The sequence below is a fragment of the Danio aesculapii genome, chromosome 5 (genome assembly GCF_903798145.1).
Source record: "Danio aesculapii chromosome 5, fDanAes4.1, whole genome shotgun sequence".
Taxonomy (NCBI): Eukaryota; Metazoa; Chordata; class Actinopteri; order Cypriniformes; family Danionidae; genus Danio; species Danio aesculapii.
The window spans coordinates 69,187,110-69,204,511 of record NC_079439.1 but is presented as its reverse complement, the minus strand read 5'-3'; the positions used below and the strand labels follow the sequence as shown (position 1 = coordinate 69,204,511).

The 17,402-nt window shown below is 36.9% G+C and overlaps 1 protein-coding gene across 1 annotated transcript; it reads right to left on the bottom strand.

The window, feature by feature from the left end:
• Positions 1 to 117: 117 nt before the first annotated feature.
• On the bottom strand, positions 118 to 6,473 carry mtif3 (mitochondrial translational initiation factor 3). Its single transcript, XM_056458801.1, has 4 exons — positions 6,316 to 6,473; positions 4,446 to 4,915; positions 1,705 to 1,853; positions 118 to 359 (listed from the first exon to the last, which is right to left on the bottom strand). The coding sequence occupies exons 2-4, from the start codon at positions 4,912 to 4,914 to the stop codon at positions 135 to 137; spliced, it is 843 nt and encodes a 280-aa protein (XP_056314776.1). The 5' UTR covers position 4,915; positions 6,316 to 6,473; the 3' UTR covers positions 118 to 134.
• Between the last annotated feature and the right edge of the window lie 10,929 nt (positions 6,474 to 17,402).

The following is a 17,402-nucleotide window of genomic DNA, read 5'->3' as shown; positions in this document are numbered from 1 at the left end:
TCAAATTCTGGAATGTGTCTGGACTCAGTACACCTTTTTAAATTCTATGCTATTCTGAAAATTGCATGATAAGACTTTAAATATTAGACTCAGAAATCAAAGATATGAAGAGAACAGTTTAGTTGCACATACTTTTATTGTTGCTTTAAGTCTTTGGTTTCATCTACGCCCCCAGCAGCATCACTCTGCACCTCTTCTACAGATTCAGGTTTCTTTTTTAAAGTCTTTTTCTGCTGTTCTTTAGCAGAAGCGGGCCGAATGATGCACATGGAAGCGCGACCCCCACGAATCAAAGAGGGGTTTGATACAAAGGCAACAGGCACCGATATCTTCTCCACCATCTGCGTTAATATTTTGTCCTGTCATGAGGGGAAAAACATCAGAAGGAAATCCTGAAATCAGCTCTGTACCAAAGTCGGTTTGAATCACTGCACTGTTTGTGTAATATACACTCACCGGCCACTTTATTAGGTACACCTGTCCAACTGCTAGTTAATGCAAATTTCTAATCAGCCAATCACATGGCAGCAGCTCAATGCATTTAGACATGGTCAAGACGATCTGCTGCAGTTCAAACCGAGCATCAGAATGGGGAAGAAAGGGGATTTAAGTGACTTTGAACGTGGCATGGTTGTTGGTGTCAGACAGGCTGCTCTGAGTATTTCAGAAACTGCTGATCTACTGGGATTTTCACGCACAACCATCTCTAGGGTTTACAGAGAATAGTCAGAAAAAGAGAAAATATCCAGTGAGTGGCAGTTCTGTGGGCGCAAATGACTTGTTGATGTCAGAGGAGAATGGCCAGTCTGGTTCGAGCTAATAAAAAGGCAACAGTAACAACGCAAGCATCGTATCAACGCCACAGCATACCTGAGTATTGTTGCTGAACATGTCCATCCCTTTATGACTACAGTGTACACATCTTCTGATGGCTACTTCCTGCAGGATAACGCGCCATGACATATAGTGTGAATCATCTCAGACTGGTTTCTTAAACATGGCAATGAGTTCACTGTACTCATATGGCCTCCACAGTCACCAGGGCTCAATCCAATAGAGCACCTTTGGGATGTGGTGGAAAGCGAGATTTGCATCATGGAAGTGCAGCCGACAAATCTGCAGCAACTGTGTGATGCTGTCATGTCAATATGAGCCAAAATGTCTGAGAAATATTTACAGTACCTTGTTGAATCTATGCCACGAACGATTAAGGCAGTTCTGAAGGCAAAAGGAGGCAAAAAACCAGTGTGGCCGGTGAGTGTATAATTAAAATGTAATTCTTTTGTTGGTTGTTAAAGGGATAGTTTACGCAAAAATGAAAATTCTATCATTTATTCAGCCTTCACATGTTCCTAACCTTTCTGAGTTTCTTCTGTTAGGCAAAAAAGAAGATATTTTGAAGAATGTGGGAAACCTGTAACCATTGACTTCCATTGTAGTTCTATTTCCTCCTATGGAAGTCAATAGTTACAGATTATTATTAGTTTTTTATTAACTTTCTTCAAAATATCTTTTTTTTGTGTGTTAAACAAGAGAGAAACTCTCCGCCTGAGGGTGATTGAATTTTTTGTTTTGCGTGAACTAACCATTTCATTTGCATTCATACAGTGAATTTGGGTGCAAATAATAACTTTTGTAATCTTTGATCACTCACTATTAAAATCGTATGATGTGCATGAGAAAATATATTGATTTATTACGTACCAGTGGTGTTTCACTATTAGTTCCTGCTCTGATAGTGAGTTTGACGTGATTGTTCTTTTCCAGCCAGCTCACAATTTGCCGCAGTTTATTATCCAAGTCGTGAAGTGAGATATTGGAGGAGAAATTGAGCTCCTTTGATTGGACAAGTCCTACAGGGAAAGGATAGAGTGGCATAAGGTCAGGTTTAATTTGAAATGTCAATATCTGTAACCCATTACGCAAATAAACAACTTTGTCCAGCAAGGAAAGAAATGCATTCAGGTAACAGAGCTTCTTCAATCAAGCTTGTCAGACAAATGTATTCCTCTCTGCTCCAGAATATTCAGTCACACTTTATATATAATTCTCACTGTTAATAAATCTTTATGACTTGCCTCAAACTCCTAATTTGCTGCTTATTAATAGTTTATAAGCTAGTGTTTAGGTATTAAGTATGTTTAGGGATGTTTTATTTAAGACCATGTGGTGCTGTGCAGTAATAAACACAAAATCACTGGCCTGTTTTTATGTCAAATGTCAATCAAAATTACATTTGTGCCCTAAAGCACTCAAGATTTACAACAGTTTAAGGTGAAATTTGTGTTTTCTATGCTGTAAACAGCTTATAAACGGATTGTAACTACAGCATAATTAGTAATATAATACAAAACTGATAACTCCTTATCATTAAACAGTCATTGACATGGAAAAATGTAAACACACAAGCGAGACCCAGTGGCATGTTGATTCCACTGACATCTAACCAAAGCTCAATATGATGCTTTACATCATTAAAATACAATTATATTACACAGCAGAGAACAGAATTGTCAATTAATGGCAAATAAACACAATCAAATGACTTCATTTGTCTTTGAAATTAAAGGGATAGTTCACCCAAAAATAATCATTTACTCACACTTTATTTATTCAAAACCTATTAGAGTTTCTTCTGTTGAACACTAAAGAAGATATTTTTCTGGGACCCATTGGCTTGTTTTGAATATTACTATGGAATAGGCATGGGATGATAACCATTTTCAAGGTATACCGCAGTTTGAAAAATTCAAGGTTTTAAAACCATCAAAATTTTCTGTAATATTGTTCCTAAGGTATATGTATGTTTTTTTTAACGTTTCAGTTTTAAGTTTTTTAGGACAACAGTATCTCCAGCAGAAAAGATATCCAAAGATGCCTTTTTAAATGGAAAAGAAATCAGTGTTTTTGAAACTAATGAAGACGGCAGAAGTAGATGATTGATTTGAATTATTAAGGCTGACATGTTTACTGCTCCAAAACATTTGAAATGTTTCCCAAATTAAACTATTTTGTGTTCAAAGGGGGAAAAAGTTAGTTTTTTTACCTAGACATTTAAATATAATATATTTTAGAGCAGTAATCGTAATACCGTGAAACCGTGATATTTTTGTCGAAGGTAACCATACCATCAGAATCTCATACCGGCCCATGCCTACTATGGAAGTCAATGGGTCAAAAAAAAATAAATTATTTTGCGTTCATCAATGATCTACAGTAATCAACATTTGAAGAGGATCCAAAAAAATGTTCAAGAGTTTTAGCACAACTTTGATGAAAGGTTTTGATATAGTTCAAGTGTTAAATGCGGTGTTCGATTAAATAAACTGTACTTATCCAGAGCAAACAGGAGGGCTGCCAAAATCACTCTGGACCCCTCACACCCAGCACACTGCCTCTTTGAACTTTTACCTTCTGGTCGACGCTACAGAGCACTGCGCACCAGAACAGCCCGACACAGAAACAGTTTCTTCCCTCAGGCAATCCATCTCATGAACACTTGATGATAATAATTGTGGAACCAACATCACTACTTGCTATACACTTTTATACACATATACACTTATTTAACAACACACTTTACATGCTAATTTGCACATAACAGCTGCACATATAACGTTGTATATAGTAATAAACACGTACATACACTTGTCAATTTGTATATTTGCACTCACTACTTACTTCTATTTTTTTTTTTAAATATATTTATTATCTGTTTTTTGTCCTGTCTCTGTAATCCTGTTGCACTGTTGAAGCTCTGTCATGAAAACAAATTCCTCGTATGTGTAAACATACCTGGCAATAAAGCTCTTTCTGATTCTGAATTAAATTATTTATACCCCTGGCAGATTCTGACTTAAAGTGTTTGTTCAGATGTAAATAAAAACAGAAATATCATCTTATCTTTTAAAAGAAACCAGTGTCATTTACGGTAGAAGTAATAATTTTAAGTCTGCATGAACTGGAAGTGCGAACATTTTTTTAAGTATCTTGACAGTTCCTATAGAAATGGAATATTAAATGAGAAAACAGTGGGTGTGGCTTGATTTTTATACTGTGAGCTGATTGGATGATGTAAAGTAGGTATTTCATTCAGAAAGAGTGGGAAAAGGGTTTGGGGAGAGATATTACAACCTAACAGACTCCTCCTCCTCAGCATTTCTGTTTGTTGTCAGAACTGACTGTTGGAGGGGCGTGGTTAAGTATCTTAGCCACTCGCAATACCTCAGGCAGACATAATCTGAGAATTTAACTGAAAACAAACAGGAAGTGCATTTTCAGATTTCAATTTTAGATTACAAGGACACAAATGAATTGTTCATCGCAAAACTAACAATGTGAGCTAGCAAAATCAGTATGGTTTAGTTTTTGATTTCATTTGTACTTTAACTCTGAGTATGAATAATTTCAGACTTGACTATGTATATTTCCTGACTGAAACACACCTTTTTTGTCTTTCTGTTTCTCTCGAAGTTTCAACTGCTCTTCGTGGATCTCCTTCCCTTTCATCAGTTTGTATACTGGAGGATCACAGCTGTCATTTACGGCCACAAGCTTCAGGTCTGTCTGGTCCAGCAGTCTTATCACATCCGCACGGTGCTTTACACCCAAATCCTCACCATCCGCTCCTATTAAGTGTATGTGGCGCTGGCCAATCTTCCTGCCCACGCTGCTAATAGTGACCCGTGCTCTCGGGTCCAGCTTTTTATTCTTCTTCTTCAGGGAATCTGTCTGAATTTCAGAATCCCCGCCATCAGTGTCTGTGGAGAAGGAAGTGCGTGGCCAGGGCGAGAATATCTGGAAACCGCATGCTGGTCTGAGGGTTGATGGTTTTCTTGGCAGTGGTAAATTAAGAAGGCTGATTGGTCGGAGAGCGCTGCGGCTCAAAACAAACCTCAGGACACCCAGAGACATCCTATAGATAGACAGACAGACAGATAGGTAGGTAAATGGATAGACAGATACTAAAATAGACAGGAGATAGATCAGGGGTGTCCAAACTCGGTCCTAGAGGGCCGGTGTCCTGGAGAGTTTATCTCCAACTTGCTTCAACACACCTGCCAGGAAGTTTCTAGTATATCTAGTAAGAGCTTGATTAGCTGGTTCAGGTGTGTTTAATTAGGGTTGGAGCTAAACTCTCCAGGACACCGGCCCTCCAGGACCGAGCTTGGACACCCCTAATATAGATAGACAGACATACAAAGTAGATAGATAGACAGACAGACAGACAGATACAAAATAGACAAGATAGATAGACACAATATAGACATAAAAAGGACAGTATAGATAGATAGACATACAAAATAGACAATCAGGATAGATAGACAGATAGGTAAATGGATAGATGGATGGATAGATAGATAGATAGATAGATAGATAGATAGATAGATAGATAGATAGATAGATAGATAGATAGATAGATAGATAGATAGATAGATAGATAGATAGATAGACAAACAGATGAACATATACAAAATAGACAAGATAGATAGACACAATATAGATTGACAAACAGACAGACATACAAAATAGACGGTATAAATACAGACACAATATAGATAGACAGACAGACATACAGAATAGATAGATAGATAGATAGATAGATAGATAGATAGATAGATAGATAGATAGATAGATAGATAGATAGATAGATAGATAGATAGATAACAAGACAGATACAAAATAGTCAAGATAGATATTACATAGACATAAAATATAGACAGACATACAAGATAGATAAACATACAGGATAGATAGACAGATAAATAGACAGACAGATAAACAATATAGATGGACGGATGGATGGGATTATGAGATGAAGTCTCTTTTATTAGGGATATTGATTAAAAACTTTTGTCAGTTTAGGACTGAAATAAAAACAATTATAAGTCAGCTGGCTCAGAAAAAAATAAATAAACGGAAAGTGTTTATTGGTTTGTTTGTTTGTTTGTTTTGAAAGCATAAGCTCAAAAACATTTGTTCATTTTGTACACCATGGCGAGTAAATGAGTCCTTTAGATATTTGTGCTTATTTTTTTCCTATGTTATGATTGTGAAGACTTATCAGACTTGTGTAAACCGAAGAAACTCCGATATGTTCAATAAATCATTCAGTGACAACAAAAGTGAGTAAAACTGACGAAAACGAGAAATGCTTAACTATTATTGAGAGATATTCAAATCACACTATATATGTGTGTGTGTATATAAAGTATACAGTATTTACTTATAACTGACAAACAAAGATTGTGACAGGGTTTTTTTGTCAGTCATATTTGAACATGAATAAATATTTAAAAACAAAAACCTACTTACACTGGAGTCGTACGGAACCGACGTCAAGCATGAAGGTGATTAATATAATTTAGTCAATAATTCAAGACAAATACACGCACATTTGTCTTCGAAATAAAGAAAACTGGGACAATAAAAGCAAGTGACTTTTAAAACTGACAACCTAGTTTTGTCGCAGACAAATGACGTCACGTTCAAGCGCCCCTTTGCTGTTCAGTCTTGTATTTTCCGATGTGTTTACTGGTTAATAACATTACATTACTGTTCATAATATGTGTTTATTAATATAAGAATAAAAAAGTGGATGCTTTACAAAACAGAGAAGTTAAAATGCAATAAAAAATAGTTCATATTCAATTTAAATTTAAAAAAGTAAATTTTATTTGATTATTTCTTTATTTATTCAAAATAAAGCAACCAAATAAATAAACGAAAACTATTGTAATTTTCTATTAACGTTTTTTTAGTTTAGCTTCGATGTTTTTTGTCTTTTTTTAATTCATTATATTATTTGTAGTCTTTGATATATGTCACTGTACCATTATGGATTTCATTGAGTATACAAGGTGTAGGCTATGAGTGGCATGGATAAATTAAGGGGTCAATTAAGCACATGAGGAGTGAGGAGGTAAATATGGAGAAAGGATCAGATCATTTAATGGTAGGCCTATAGATATTTCACAATGCCATTACTAGTCATTTTAATTATGTGGTTTAACTGTTTATGGTTTAACTAACATCTATAGCAACAAAACTCAAAATATCCGATGGCCAAAATGGCTGTTCAACATGGTTTGCCACTCCGAATTTTAAGAGGTCTTGTTATTTATTTATTTACTTACTTATTACATATATTACTGTTCAGATTCGTTCATTCATTCATTCATTCATTCATTCATTTTCCTTCGGCTTAGTCCCTTATCCATCAGGGGTTGCCACAGTGGAATGAACCACTGACTTATCCAGCATATGTTTTACACAGCGGATGCCCTTCCAGCTGCAACCCATCACTGGGAAACATCCATACACACTCATTCACACACATACACTACAGCCAATTTAGTTTATTCAGTTCATCTATAAGGGCAGCCGCAGCGCAGTGCGAGGTCAGTTGGCATTTCTGTGTGGAGTTTGCATGTTCTCCCCGTGTTGGCGTGGGTTTCCTCTGGGTGCACCGGTTTCCCCCACAGTCCAAAGACATGCGCTATACAGTAGGTGAATTGGGTAAGCTAAATTGGCGGTTCATTCCGCTGTGGCGACCCCAGATTAATAAAGGGATTAAGCCGAAAAGAAAATGAATGAATTCACCTATAGCGCATGTGTTTGGACTGTGATGGAAATCGGAGCACCTGAAGCAAACCCACGCCAACACGGGGAGAACATACAGACTCCACACAGAAATGCCAAGTGGTCCAGCCAGGACTTAAACCAGTGATCTTCTTGCTGTGAGGCAACAGTGCTAACCACTGAGCCAATGTGTCACCTACTGTTCAGGTTTTTGTGGGCAAAATAGTCAATTTTCATACCTCCTGACCACCAGATAGTGCTGTGCCGAAACCTTAGGTCATGGTTGTTATGAGATATATATATATATTTTTTTTATTGATTAAACAGGGGAGTACAGGATTATACATAAAACAGTATACAAGGGAATTAACAACAGAAATTAATCATGGACATTAAGTATTTTTTTCAGCAGTTGGGATGTCTTAATAGCTTTGGTATTACTCTGTATAGAAGTGAGTGAATCATAAAAAAATTTTAGATCAATGAAGAATAGTTTACAATTTGGTACAGTCAGCATACATTTTGTTTTGTGGATGTGATACTTTCCAAATAAAATAAGAATTGCTGTTATTTTGTCCATTTCCAATAATCCAGAGTTGCAATCCATAAATAAAACCATTATATCAGTTATATTGATAAATTTATAAAACACTTCTAAAAGAAGTAAGGAAACTTGGGACCAAAACCGTTTTGTGTAACTGCAACTGAAAAATAAATGAAGAATTGTTTCCGGGTGAAAAACCTTCCTTAAACTTACTAATAAAACCATTGCATGGATAGTATCTATGTAATATTTTAAAATTAGTTTCTTTTACTGTATTAGGAATTATGTATTTTGTAATATCTGTCCAGATTTTTGGGGAAAAGAAGAATGAAGGGAATACTTGTTTCCATTTAACCATTGCTATTGGAGGAACACTTTTATCTGCAGTCAGGATTTTCCTGATATAATTGTTATTACATTTTTTATCCATGATAGAAAGGCCCTTAATAGTAAGCTCTGTTATGAGATCATAACACACACAAATCAAGTTTGGTCCTCTGATGATGCATTGCAGAGATACAGCCTCATCTACTTTGGTAAGTCTAATTTGTCCTTTCATTAAGGGTGTTTTGATTCATCAATAACTGTTTAAAGATGTTGCATAAATTGAAAGATATGGAAGGAGATAAAAAACAGGTTTTTAGAAAACACATAAATGCTTAAAAAATTTCATGACAAAAAAGTTAAAGTGCCTAATAGTTTTGAGAAATCAGAAGAAAGGAATTTTCCCGCTTGTTTAAAGGTCCTGTGAAATTAAAATAAAGGTTTTTTTAACCCACGCCAACACGGGGAAAACATGCAAACTCCACACAGAAATGCCAACTGACCCAGCTGGGACTCGAACCAGCAACCTTCTTGCTGTGAGGCGAGACCACTGAGCCACCTGTGTCACCAAAAAAGCTAAACAATTCAACTGAAAAGTAACTTAAATATTATGATCTGATTTTTTTAAGGAATGCTTTACTTTACTCATTACTTAGAAAAGTCATATTGCGTTACTTTCATCACTGTTGGCACCTAATAAGAGTTCAATTCAATTTTGGCATCCATTTGAACAATGAATCACTGAATCAGATTTAAAAGAGTTTTGAACAGCAGAGCTTGAAAAGATCTGTGAGCTCTTGAACACGTGGGTCCGTTTCTGTGCGCTCATCTGTGCTTAACTGGAGTTGACACAGTTTGACCCGCACCACAACACTCACTGACTCTCTTTATACTGCTCTCTTGATACTCTTAAAAGCCTCCCAAATAAATAAACAAATGTATAGCATTTCAGATTTCTCAGAATACACCTTATGATAATAATAATTCCCTTTTATTTTGTTCCATATTTTAGCATATACTGTATTTCGCAAAACATCACACATTTCAGTTTTCAGTATATTGCTAAACGGACCGATACTACAGTCAAAAAATAATGTTTGCTGTTTATTCAAACTGTATATTTAATTCTCAAGTCTTTTGGGGGAAAACTTAATTGTTTTACGTTCATTCATTCATTAATTCATTTTATTTCGGCTTAAACCCTTTTTTTAATCTGGGGCTGCCACAGTGGAATGAACCGCTAACTTATCCAGCATATGTTTTATGCAGCAGATGCCCTTCCAGCTGCAACCCATCACTGGGAAAACCATACACACTCATTCACACACAAACACTACGGGCAAATTAGCTTACCCAAATCACCTATAGCGCATGTCTTTGCACTTGTGGGGTAAACAAGAGGCTCAATCCATCTAAATTAGTAAAAACTAGTAAGTTCCCTTAATTCCTTCGTGTTGTCCCAGAACAAATCAATTGAATCAAAAAGCATTTTTACAGTGTACTTTAATAATCTGTATGTTTTTATTTTACAAATAAAGAAATCAGGGGTGACATGGTGGCTCAGTGGTTAGCACTGTTGCCTCACAGCAAAAAGATCGCTGGTTCGAGTCTTGGCTGGACCAGTTGTCATTTCTGCATGGAGTTTGCATGTCCTCCCCGTGTTGGCATGGGTCCAGATACATGCACTATAAGTGAATTGAATAAACTAAATTGACCGATGTGTATGTGTATGTGTGTGTGTGTGTGTGTGTGTGTGTGTGTGTGTGTGTGTGTGTGTCTGTGTGTGAGTGAATGTATGGGTGTTTCCCAGTACTGGGTTGCAGCTGGAAGGACATCAGCTGTGTAAATCATATGCTGGATAATTTGGCGGTTCATTCCACTGTGGCAACTCCTGATGAATAAAGGGACTAAGCCAAAGAAAAAGGAATGAATGAAATTAGAAAATACAATATAAATATTAATAGCTAAAATCAAATAATTTAACAAATTTAAAAAAACTTTAAAATATTATTAGTTTTAATTATTATTATTATTAAGAATTTCTTTTTCGATTGGCTTCTGAACGAACCAATGTTGTCCAAAGATTTGCATAATTAACCTAAATAACCCAGTCTTTAAATTGCACTTTAAGCTTAATAAATCTTGCAAATTAAGTAAACTGAAAAAATGTGACTTTTATGAACATTTTGAATAGTTTATATGAGCAATATCACACTCATAGCACTGCTTACAGATATGGCTGTAAATCGGCACTGGTGGAAGGCGTGCGTTGGCTCGAGGCCGCAAGCCGAGTGTCTTAGTGTCCCACCAGTGACTATATACAGCCATTTCGCACTGCTATGAGTGTGATATTGCGTTTATACAACAGTTTGACGGCATAATCGTGTACATAAAAAAGAAAATCAGACACAGAGTCTAAAAACCCTTTGGTAAGAGGAACTACTTTCTTCCGCCATTCATTCACATCTGCAGCTGACGTCAGAACAGCAGAAAACGTTGCTACTTCACAAACGTCACTTTAGAGCTAATTTTTGAATGATTCTCTAGCATCATGTCTAAAGTGAAGACAAAACAGGTGATTTTGCTCACATTTTATGATTATAAGGCTGAACAGCATGAAATGCCATCAGTCTACTGACATTTCCCAGTATTTCTCTGTTGCAATCGGGAGATCACAATAATAAACCACGAAAAACCCAAAGCACTAGCAGATTACTATGGTTTAAATACAGCACTACAATATACAAAAGAGAGGGATCGACTTAGAATGTCACTTACCTGTTTAATAATAATTTGATCAGCTATAGTTAGAAATTTCTTCTTTTTCTTCCTCTATTATGCGGTCTCTGTCGCCATCTTGTGGTGGAACGTCAACCATTTTAGCTCTGCTCAGTATGACAGGCTGTTGGATGCCGAAGTGCTGTATCTCCAAAATTATAAATATTTAAAATAGGCACTATCCTTATAAATAAACTGCATAGCTGCAATCTAAACAACTACATTCTTGTCTAAAAAAGCCTCAAAAGTACATTATGTTGTCCAACAGCTGCAGTATTTGTCAAACTGTAGTGCTCTGCAGGGTGAAGGAGTGCTGATATTACTTTAATACATCACTGCTATCAGCCAAACAGATTTAAAAACCAGACAGAACTGTTGTTTAAACTGATATATTGTCTGGGTTGGTGTTGTATATTGCGCTACAAAAACCTTGAAATAAACTGCAGCACATCTTCTGTTATTTTACAGACTTATTTCTCTCTATATATGATTTCTTATACATTATATTATTAATTTAAACGACTAAAATGTCAATAAGAGTCACTTTGTTAAACTGCAGAGTTGAATTTTCAACATCAAAAGTCGACAGAGCAGAGATCAACATCACATAATGCAATTCACAACTGTAAATAAATGGAAGAACTGTTTATTAACAGATATTTTTCACTGTGCAGTGAAATATTACGTACTTTATATCATGGCAAAGACAAAATAAATGATTATTAGAATTATTATTTAGAAATAGAAAGCTGAAAAACATCTTTCTCCATTAAAAAGCACTTGTTTAATGTATAAAAATAATTTTAAAAGAGTTCAAATCTAATAGTTTTGCCTTCATCTGCTGTATATTTAGTTGTTAAGTGTATTTTTTTGGATTGCATTTTGAAAAAGGATCTCCCTTAAGCTCTCTTTTTATATACTTACCCCTAAAAAGCAGACAAAAACTCTGTAAAGGCTTTCTAATATGTGTTTTAGACATTGTGGGAAAGGCAGCATGGGCTGACCCTATGGCTCGGGCCTTAGCTGCATTGAAACAGTAAATCTAGAGATTTTACAGTCAGCTGAGCAGCAATAGATTAATTTGTTTAACGCTGATGGCTACAAAGAGCCTCTAATCTTTTGCTGTTCTCAATGGCTTTAACCTTCGTGTCAGAGAGAAGCGGCAGCGTTTCTATGGCTCCGTTTCTCCCAGAATTCCTGTCACCTGCCCCAATCCGCAGGTGCAGAAACAGACCCGTCCCATCGGGGGAAAAAACGGGCCACAGGAAATGCAAAAAGAGGCTGAGGTCACAGGCCAAGGCGGAGACGCTTGTTATGTTGCCATCAACAAGGTTTGAGTTTCAAAGAGCAGGCAGGACGCGAGAGAAAGAGTCTGAATGCATTTAAAAGAGCACTTTTTCTTCTTATTTTGTGGGGGTTGCATCATGTGGAACTGTGAACAACTCTCTATATGTATGTATAAGAGATATATAAACAGCTGAGGGCACAATTATTAGCCCTCATATGCAATGAATATTCTTAATTATTTCTCAAGTCATATTTAATGGATTTTTCACAGTAGTTCCTATAATATTTTTTCTTCTGGAGAAAGTCTTATTTGTTTTATTTCGGCTAGAATAAAAGCAGTTTTTAATTTAAAAAACCCTTTTAAGGTCAATATTATTAGCCCCCTTAAGCAATATTTGTTTTCGATTGTCTACAGAATAAGTGAAGTTTCGAAACTAATTTCTAAAGGAGCACGTGACATGATTGACCGCAGCTGGTCCCTATCAGTATTCATTAGCTAGCCAATTGGATTATTCCAAATCGAATATAAATATCCAGCCTAAAGCTGCGGTCACACTCGAGTTTCGAGTTTGAGCTTGTGAAATTCTGTCGTACGGCGCTAATATAATAGATAATTAGACATTAAAAAACACAAGCGATCGGTCCATATTTTAAATTTCATGTTTTGATCCTCGGTTGGTCTCACGCAATCATGTGATGCGATTTCGCAGGTCAGAGTTCACCAAGCTTGAACTTTGCAACGCAGGGAACTGCGAAACTTGCTTTAAGCTGCGGTCACACTGGACTTTTCTCCCCATAGACTTCCATTCATACGCACGTGAATGCATCAGACCGTAAACGCAAGGTCATGCGTCAAGTTTCGCAGTTCGCTGCGTTGGAAAATTCAAGCTTGGTGAGCTCTGGCCTGCGAAATTGCATCACTTGACTACGTGAGACCAATCGATGATCAAAACATGACCTCTCTGTACAGAAATTTAAAATATGGACCGATCGCTCGCTTTCTTAAATGTCTAATCATCTTATTTAATCCCGCCCCTTTTCGCAGCGCTGTACTACAGAATTTCGCAAGCTCAAACTCTAGTGTGACCACATCTTAACTTTACTCCCTATCTTCGTTTGGGAATAACCCCCATCCCCCATCCCGCCCCTTCCACCCCTTTTCCCTCCTCCTCATTTCTAGGATCGGGCAACACGGCTCAGTGGTTAGCACTGCTGTCTCACAGCAAGAAGGTCGCTAGGTCAAGTCCTAGCTGGGCCAGTCGGCATTTCTGTGTGAAGTTTACATGTTCTCACCGTGTTCGCTTGGGTTTCCCACAGGTACTCCGGTACCCTCCCACAGTATAAAGACATGAGACACAATTAAATTAAACAATAGTAACAGTCACAAGTACATTAATACTAAGGTTCTCTAAGCGAGTGCACCGGTGTGGTTGGCGGCCTATTCCTATAGAGCTGTCTTTATGAATCAAGGAACAGGCCAAACGAATCGGGGGGAGCTCTCGAGAACTACCTGATCTCGTATCCTATTAAATGCTCATTGACCAGGTGGGAGCCTTGGGCTCATTTATCTCCGAGCTCATGGTTCTTTCCCGGGACAGCATGCCAAACCTGCTAATATTGTCAGGCAATATCTAAGTGTGAACTCTTGAAACCAGTTATACGATGACTTTCCTTAAGCTAGTTAAGCCTTTAAATGTCACTTTAAGCTGAATACTAGTGTCTTGAAGAATATCTAGTCAAATATTATTTACTGTCATCATGGCAAAGATAAAAAATTAGTTATTAGAAATGAGTTATTAAAACTATTATGTTTAGAAATGTGTTGGAAAAAAATCTTCTCTCCCTTAAACAGAAATTGGTGAAAAAATATATAAGAATTCACATGAGGGCTAATAATTCCGATTTTTCTTTGTAAAACACAACTTTTGATTTATTTATGTAGTAGTAACTTGATTAATTATTTCATGTGTTTTTTTCTTTTTTGCAGTTTTACTGAACCTCACCTTCAATATGTCCTATGAAAAACAACTCAACAATATACAAATATCGTGTATCTTCATTGTTTGACACTTATAATAGTGATACTTATTTGATCATTGAAATTTTCTTTTAGGGCTAGTCCCTTTATTAATCTGGGGTCACCACAGTGGAGTGAAACGCCAACTTTTTAAGCAGCGAATGCCCTTCCAGCTGCAATTCCCACACTACGGACAATTTGTGTTTGAACTGTGGGGGAAACCGGAGCACCCGGAGGAAACCCACACCAACACAGGACGAACGTGCAAACTCCACACAGAAATGCCAACTGACCCAGCTGAGGCTCGAACCAGCAACCTTCTTGCTGTGAGGCGATATCGCTACCTACTGCGCCACCCAGCTGCCCAGAATTTAAATTAAGAATGATATATTGTTGTCTTGGCAGCACAGTGGCTCAGTGGTTAGCACTGTCGCCTCACAGCAAGAAAATTTTTAGTTTAAATAAAATTTTAAGTAATTTATACTAACTTATGCAGAAGCACTATAAAATTCCCCCAACCATTCTAAACTGTACTGAATTCTTCGCAATGCTTTTGGTGAAATATATTTCATATCGCAATATATATCGCAGAACTACTAAATATAGCACTGTCATATTTTTCCCCCAATATCATGCAGCCCTAGTGTACGCTAGAATAAAAATGCAGTTTCACACAATTCATTCATGTCGTTGCAACACAATTCAATTAAGTTCACTTAGTTGCTTTGACAAATTTAAGTGGATTGAACATAAAACAATAAAGTTGCCCCCAAAAAACCTCAAGAATTGAGTTGTTTCAGCTTATTTTAAACAAGTAATTGGAATAAGCAGCATATATAAATATATATAAAACATTTTAGACACATCTCATGTTGCATTTTTAGCATTTGAGTTTAAGTAAATTAGACGGTTGTAGTTCGTAACTGCCCTAAAAAAGCTGTATTTTTAAATTGAGTTATTTAGATACTGCAATGAGACCGAATTTAACAATGCCGCCTTTTATCGCAGAACTAAAGTGCATAATGATGGACCTCCAGTCTATTCAGCGAATGAGACTTTAGATTAAGGAAGCCGTGAGGGCGCGAACTGCAAACGTTTGGAGAAAGAACTTTGTCAAAAAAGTGGCGTCTGTGAGCAGCAGGTGGATAATTGTACACGCTTGACTGCGCCCACAGAAAGATGCGCTCCAGAATGAGCATTCATCAACACGACCGGGGAGCTTCCTAATTAGCACACGGACAGCAGTTCATCTAGCAGACACCCTGCATAGTGGCACACCTTTCACACAAAGGGAATGTTGCCATACACAAGTTACAGGCGGGGGAATCAGTGTCTTCTTTTCGGAGCTATATATGTGTCTGTGGCTTTGTTTGCTGCTTGTGGAGCTCGTCTTTTAACAGTACACTGAGTGACATGTCTAAAGCTAAAGAGATTGTGTGAGGGGGATCTTTGGGATTGGAGATTTGAATTAATATTACACTAAGGTAAAAATGTTGTTTTAGGACAATAAGCACATGCATACCTTAAACGGGACTTAAAGGGGACCTGTTATGCCTCCTTGTACAAGATGTAAATTAAATCTCTGATGTCCCTAGAAAGTGTGTGTGAAGTTTCAGCTCAAAATACCACACAAGTAATGTTTTATTACTCTTTGAAAGTGCCGATTTTGGGATTTTGAGCTGAATTGTGCCGTTTTGGAGACAGTCGCTTTTTTTCAAAAGAAGGCGGAGCTACAAATGCCTGTTTGTCAGCCGTAGACTGTAAAAGATATGGACGTAGTATCTGTGACATCACCCATGTGTTGCAAATTAAGCTACAAGTGGGCGTGGCCAGCCGTTGCCATTTTGTTCGCGCACGCCAACTGGGGGTTACCAAAAAGGGCAAAGAGGCGGAGCGTGAGCAGAGTTACAGATGCCTGCTAGCATTTTGCGTAGACAGGCTTTTCTTTGGGAGAAACGCTTAATACTTCATTACCTGCGATTCGTTTGTGTTCTGACCACATGTGCTTGGTTGTACACTATATCAATAAAGTGTTTGGTCTTTTAAAAACACTGCTGTAACACATTAAGCCGCTAAACATTGTTCTTATGAGATTTTTCTACAGGATGAAAACGCGAATTATTCCAAATACTTAAAATATAGTCTGAGTTAGTAAATGCAAGGCTAATTATGAAATCCAGGCATGGAGTAAGTTCACAATACTCATATAGATTAGATTTTAATAAGGATTTGTAGCATTCGGTTTCTGTTAAACGCTTTGAGTTGCCTTAACTGATTGGGTTTTACAGTACTCAATTAGTTGAGTTCTCTTCATTTATTGGGTTTTACTGTGCTCAAATGGATTAAGTTTACAGTACTCCTTAGGATTAGTTTTTCAACTTAAATAGTTTGTTGCCATCGGTTTCCTCAAATGGTTTGAGTTGCCTTAACTTTTTGGGTTTTACAGTGTGGATATCTGCAGTCTATGAAATGAGAACAAAAAAAAAAATTGAAGTTTGAAAATATGTCTATAAAAATGTGACTTAAATAATTCAGTTGTCCTAAATTTGAGATGTTTAATATTTAAATTAAGAAATTCAAATTTAAAACTATTTTAATAGAATAAAAAAATCTGATTTATTATATTACAATTGTCAACAATTTAAACTAACAAAATTTAAATTCAGATTGTTTTGGCATATTATTAGCTGGGTCAATTGGCATTTGCTATGTGGAGTTTGCATGTTCTCCCCAGGGTTTCCTCCGGGTGCTCCAGTTTCCCCCACAGTCCAAACACATGCGATATAGGTGAACTGAATAAACTAAACTGGCCGTAGTGTATGAGTGTGTGTGCGAAGGTAGGAGTTCTATGGATATCACGATCACCAGCGA

Excerpts from the sequence above, each read along its gene's own strand:
- mtif3 (XM_056458801.1), bottom strand. The coding sequence starts at position 4,914 with ATGTCTCTGGGTGTCCTGAGGTTTGTTTTGAGCCGCAGCGCTCTCCGA. Across the intron at positions 1,854-4,445 it reads GAAACAGAAAGACAAAAAAG|GACTTGTCCAATCAAAGGAG; the intron begins GTGTGTTTCAGT and ends CTTTCCCTGTAG. Across the intron at positions 360-1,704 it reads CTAATAGTGAAACACCACTG|GACAAAATATTAACGCAGAT; the intron begins GTACGTAATAAA and ends CCCTCATGACAG.